Genomic DNA, 6,053 nt, shown 5'->3' with positions numbered 1-6,053 from the left:
CTCCTCCTCCTCCTCCTCCTCCTCCTTTTCTTTCCTTCCTTCTTTCTTTTTTGAGACACGGTTTTTATGCATAGCCTTGGCTGTCCTTGAACTGTCTCTTTTCTCTCTCTCTCTCCCTCCCTCCCCCCTCTCTCTTTTTCTCTCTCTACTTGTTATATGCTCTCTAAGACAGATTCTCTATTCAATTCAGTCTGAGCTTGGGTTTGAACTTCATGGTAAGAGTTTCTCCTTGACCATTCTATTTTCTTTAGATTAGAACTATAATTTTATCTTCTTTCTACTTGAGGTTATTTTTGTTTTACGAGGTCATTTTCACATAGAGAAGGAACACGGTCTCAATTCTCTCACTCTGTTGCCAAGTTGTTCTATGTTCATGCTCAAAACATTGATGCTTCGAAGCATAACCTCCCAAGGAGAATATCTTAGTTAAAATTAAGCTGCTATTTTTTTAAATGGAAAAATCCAAGGGGATTTGCATGGTGCACATGCAGGTTGGCACCTTAGAGATGCGGGGGGCAGGGGGAACATAGCAAATCTCTTCTTTACAAACGTTGCCCTTAAGGGATGAGTTCTTCCAGCCTGCTGCCCATCTTTGGGAAGGTTGAATGTATTCAAGAAAGAAGGATTCTTTAATTCTTGTAATATGGAGACTAAGAACAGGCTTTATCTTCCCACATTCCTGGTAGAATTTACCAACATCCCTACTGATGGAGGAAGGTTGTCTTGATTCCAGTTCCATCTTCCTGGCTGTGGACCACTATTTCTTAGTAGGGTGCAGTTGTCTGTCTCTCCTGGGCTTGCTCAGTTATTAGGAGAAGAGCTTTGTAAGCCCATGCCTGCAAACCTCAGGTATGATGCGCTGTGATGACAGACGATGCCATCTAATAGAAAACTAGGAAACCCATGGCAATGGGTTTAAATAGCTCGTGGGGGAGCTGCTGGTGTCTGTACTTAGGAGGGTCAGGTCTTTTCTGACCTGTTCTGGAGCAGCAGCATTAACTCTGCTTCCTCTGAGCAGGCTCAGGGTGGTTAGCCTAAGGCTGCCGGCCTACAGGGCAAACAGCTAATGAATAGTTGGCACATTAAAAAAAAAAAATGATATAATAGACTCAGTTCTATTTTGATTTCTAGGTTACATAAAATGTCAAATACTTCCCCATAATATAAAATATCTCATGACCACTTTCCTCTTGATCTGAAAATAAAACTCACAGGCATTAATTAATTTTTATTATTAGCACTTCATTCCCGTCTATGGACCAAAAGTTCCTTATCAACATTTCATTACGATTTGACCAGTGACTGCATCAGCCATAGTTTTAGTTAATGATGGTGAACCAAATAGCAAAGGGTGGATTAACTGGTCTTGGGAAGAGAAAAAAAAAAAGCAAAATAAACAACCCCTCCCCCACAAAACCACAAAATCTGTTTTTGAAAAGACAGTAGGTGCCTCCTGCAGAGTCAGCTATGAGGTGGCTGCTGTTGGGATTCCTCTCAAAGTCTCACTGTACCCACAGCAGCAGACAGGACAAGAAGCAGAGTCAAACAAAGCTCATGCCCAGAGTCACACAGAAACGGGAACTTCCTGGGCATCCTTTGCTAGATTTAAAAGCAAATGTTTATAAACAAGGTTCTGGATGACTGGATGCGGCGTAGTTTCTTGCACACTTGGATTTTGTTTAAATCATGATATCAAAGCTTTTAGTGTCCTGCCAAAAGTCAATTATAACTTTTTATTCAGACAGGAACACTGACAGAAGATGGACTGGACCTCTGGGGGACCGTCCCCACGGCTGGCAACTGGTAGGACTCTAAGATGGGAGATGTGGCGGGGAGGTGAGGGTGCTGATGCTCAAACCCACCCTTGCAGGCTTGAGGAATGAGATTTACACTGGCTCCCATTTAGTCTAACCCAATTTAATTAAATCTGTACCAAATTCTGAGTCAGACAAAGAAAGTAGACCTTCAAATTCAGCATGAAAAATGGAATGGAATGAGGTAAATGGTTAAGGAATGGGTTTAGTAAGACAGAGGATCAAGGAGTTGACTCAAAACCATGCTTAAAGATGGCAAGGCTTCCTGGGTGGCTGGGCAGATGAGTGTGTTCAGGGACCCAGAACAAGGCTCCGTCACCTTCCTGTGGAACTCACAGTCTAATGAGATGGGAAAACATGAATGGACTCACTTTAGATGTGTAACACAGGCCATGAAAATTATTACCTCGGAGACAGAAAATCAGAATGGGAACAAAATAATAAAATCCCTTGATATAATACATAGTTCTGATTTTCTTATGACAAGTGATGACTGAAGGGAGAAATTCATCTTTTAATTTCAGTGCCCCAATCACGACTCTCTGAAATGACAGCATATGAGGAAGATTTTAAAGCATAGCTAGGTTGAAATTTTAAAGACGTGGGCTAAAGGCTGTCGTGGTAAAGCAAAGAAGATAACCATATAGATACACACCCTGGAGCAGAACAGGAGAGGGGAAGGAGAGGGGTCCTTGCTCCTTCTTGCAGGACTGAGGCATGCCTTTGCACCTTCTCAATGGTGATGGCTTCTGCCTCTCAGCTTTGATAATCCTACTTCATCTCCAGACAGCGACAGAGGCAGCTGCAGAGTCAGAGAAAGAGCCAGGCTGGTCCACCAAGCTGGCCCTGGGGAGAGGTTTGACACAGGTACCATGCAATGTTGCAGAGATGGCCCAGGCTGAGCACAAGGAATGACTTGATTTCTAGCTCTATTCATGTATGTCTGTTCCTGCCTGTTCAGATGTATCAATTAGGCCTTTGTCCAGAGATGCAGGTCACCTGTGGTTCAGAGCAATAAAGGAGGAGGATGCTCTTCCCACTCCCATCTTCCATGGGGCTTGCATGCTGAAGCTTTCGAGGGGTGGAATCAGCTAAACATAATCACTGTTCAGCTTGAAACTAGGAGAGGAAACCACATGTTGCCAGGCTATACTGTCGGTGAGGAGAGGAAGCTGCAGTGGAAGGATTGTGGACCACAAGTTTCAGGAAATGGTGGTAGAGTCCAAGGAACCGAGGGATGAGAATCAGTTTAAAGGCTCTGCTTTTCTGTGGCTTGGAAACACTAAGCAGGTTCTTCCCTCACCCAATTACCTCATGAATCCAAAGGCTTCTTGCTTGGGGCATGTTGGATATTAGAGAGCTCCACAGGTTTCTAGGCAACATCACAAAATTATATAGTGCACATATATATCTAAGTCCCCTGAAATTTGGTTTGTGACCGACCAGTGGCAATCTATGTCAAAGGAAAAATCCACATCCGACTCAAAGAAGGGTTGTGTAAACATTAGTCTGCAGGTATAGAACACTCTGGTTGAAAATTGAAAATTTTCAGTGAGCAGAGGACCATGAGCAGAGAAATCTCTGAATAAAGAGAGACAACACAAGACACTTAGCCAAGCTCTAGACTCGAGGCAGGAGGATATTGGCAGGATCAGCAGCTGTAATAAGAGCTAGAGCTAGGACAGGTAGCCTTGATTGGCAGGGGGCTCGGAATGTGTCCAAGTACGATCCCTTTCATCCAAGACATCTGTATGCAGCCCCGGGTATATAGGTACCAAAATGAATATACAAACCAAACACTTACTGATAATGAATCATAAATTTATTTTAAAACTATGCTTTATATACATACAATTTTACCATTCATTAAAAAAAAAACCCACAAATTTGCATAGTAAGAATGTGAATGTTCTTGTTTTTAGGTAATGAATTAAATCTTGGTTGAATATTTGGTACAGTAGGCACATACTCAGTATTGACGGGCATTTTGTTTATTTTTGTGTGTCTTTGTGGGTGCCTGAGCATAGGCATATCCATCATGTGTGAACCTGGTACCCACGGAGGTCCCAAGAGGGCGTTAGATAATCTTAGACTGTTGTTACTGAGGACTGTGAGAGCCATGTGGGTCCTGGAACCTAATCCCGGGTCCTCTCCTGCCACGTTCAGTGTTTTGCTCTTATAATTGTCAATCGTGACAATGCTGCTTTAGATAAATCCATACTATAAAATGATAGAATTTCAGTCCTGATTCCAAACCAAAGTTCTCTAAATGCTTTTTATAACGAAACACAAGTTCCTAGCAACTCACTTAGCAAACCTTAAAACAAATCTTCTAATAGAATATCACCAAAAGGTATACTACTTTTATGCATGCTCAGGAATGGCAGCAGGAAAACATTACAATGTCTTTGCTTTACATGAACCCATCATGTTCTATAGAAGAAATCTGTGTGTGGAGAAGGCAAGCCCTGCAATTTATAACATAACAGTAGTCTATGTTCCAAGCCTAGGTGTTCTGGGCATTGGTCCTTGATTCCACCTGGTGTACTGGTAGCCACCTGGGCATGTTGTATGTTCAGAACCATGGCTGCAGTGTAGTCACTGGAGGCAGCCTGGCTAAACACTGCACAAAACATCTCGGATTCATCACACATTTGATTTTAAGTTAATTTATGGCTGTTGGCATTCAGAAACATTTAACTGTCACCGTATTTTTCATAGCTCAAGTTTAAGAAGCAGTGGTAGCGAACATGGGAAGGTCACTGGCACGGTCTAGGGTAAGATCAGATAGAGTGCTGCCTCAGCAAGATCTAAGGGGCAGATCATGCAAATCTTTTCTTGAAAATTAAACATTATCTTCCAGTTTCCAGGCAGTCCACAGTTTTGCCTCAGGCCAGGCTGTGCCCTGGGGCCCGCTGTGTGCAGCCATGACCAGCTGCCACTCCCTGATCCTTCTCGATGGGACCATCCAAGGAGACCCTTTGGACCTCAAAATGTTTGAAGGCACAGGCTGGGTAAGGTGATGTTGTATCAGTCAAACAAATGAGAACTTGAAGAAACCTTTATTGGTAAAACCGGATCCTTTTTAATTACTTTACCAATGGTCATACTTTATCATTAGTCATTGCTATAGATGAATCATATGGTGAATAAGTTTATTTTCCAAATTTTATCAGTATTAGTTCATCATACAAAGTGGTTGGATCTGTGACATCTTCTTTAATATCATGTACTCTGATGAGTTTCATATTCCTTTCTCTCTCCTGACCTTACTTGGATTGTCCTTCTCTTTGTAAATAGTCTCCTTTGTGTGTACACATCATAAATATGATGTGTGTGTGTGTCTATGCATGTGTGAGTACATGCATGTGTGTGTGTGTGTGTGTGTGTGCTATCTAAGTCCCACATAGGAAAGAAAACATGCAATCCTTGGCCTTTTGAGTTTGGTTTATTTCATATAATGTGATCGCCTGTTTTATCAATTTTTATTCAAAATGACACAATTTTGTTTTTATGAATGAATAAAACTGAGTAAGTATGCCACAGTTTCCTTTTCCACTTATTTGCTGGTGTACACTCAGTTTGATTCTCCAGCTTGGCTGTTGTAGACTGTGCCGTCACAAACATTAGTGTGTAGATGTCTCTGTGATGTGCTGAATTAGATTCCTTCGAGGGTGATCTTAGGAGTGATGTAACAGGATCATGTATTAATTCTATTTTTAATTTTTTTCATGAACTTTGATAATGATTTTCAATACTACCAACAGTATATGGAGGTTCCTTTTCTTTTAAATCCACATCAGTGCTGGTTGTGGCTTGTTCTCCCAATTCATAGGCTTTTTTCACTTTTAGTTTTCTTCACTGCACAGAGGCTTGTTAATTTCATGTATTCCCATTTGTCAGTTTTTGCTACTATTTCCTGAGCTGCTGGAACCCTTTTCTGAAAATCTGTGCTTTTGTGTAGGTCGTGAAGTGTTTCCCCCCAGCAGTTCTAAAATTTCACGTCCTAAAGTCGTCAATGCATTTTGAATCAATATTTTCACCAAGTAGGTGATGGGAATCTAGTTTTATTTTACATGTGTAGATCCTGGTTTCCCAACACCATTAGTCAAAAATATTTTTTTTTAGTATTGTTTTTTTTCAAAAATCAGAGAGTTGTGACTGGTTCACCGCTAGGTCTTCTCTATCTCTTTGGTCTGCATTCTGTGTAGCAGACAGTTAGGAGACGTAGACATGTGA

The 6,053-nt window shown here is 41.5% G+C and overlaps 1 protein-coding gene across 1 annotated transcript in view; it reads left to right on the top strand.

Moving 5' to 3' along the window:
• The window catches only part of Atp13a5 (ATPase 13A5), a 122,618-nt gene that overhangs the window by 53,621 nt on the left and 62,944 nt on the right, over positions 1-6,053 (top strand). The window contains exons 13-14 of the mRNA XM_005344790.3: positions 1,742-1,803; positions 4,678-4,828. Coding sequence (XP_005344847.1) covers positions 1,742-1,803; positions 4,678-4,828 — 213 coding nt within the window. The remainder of the gene's footprint in view (positions 1-1,741; positions 1,804-4,677; positions 4,829-6,053) is intronic.

This window comes from Microtus ochrogaster, chromosome 2, assembly GCF_000317375.1.
Source record: "Microtus ochrogaster isolate Prairie Vole_2 chromosome 2, MicOch1.0, whole genome shotgun sequence".
NCBI lineage: Eukaryota > Metazoa > Chordata > Mammalia > Rodentia > Cricetidae > Microtus > Microtus ochrogaster.
Note: the sequence above shows the minus strand (reverse complement) of the source record. Positions and strands in the feature narration are given on the sequence as shown.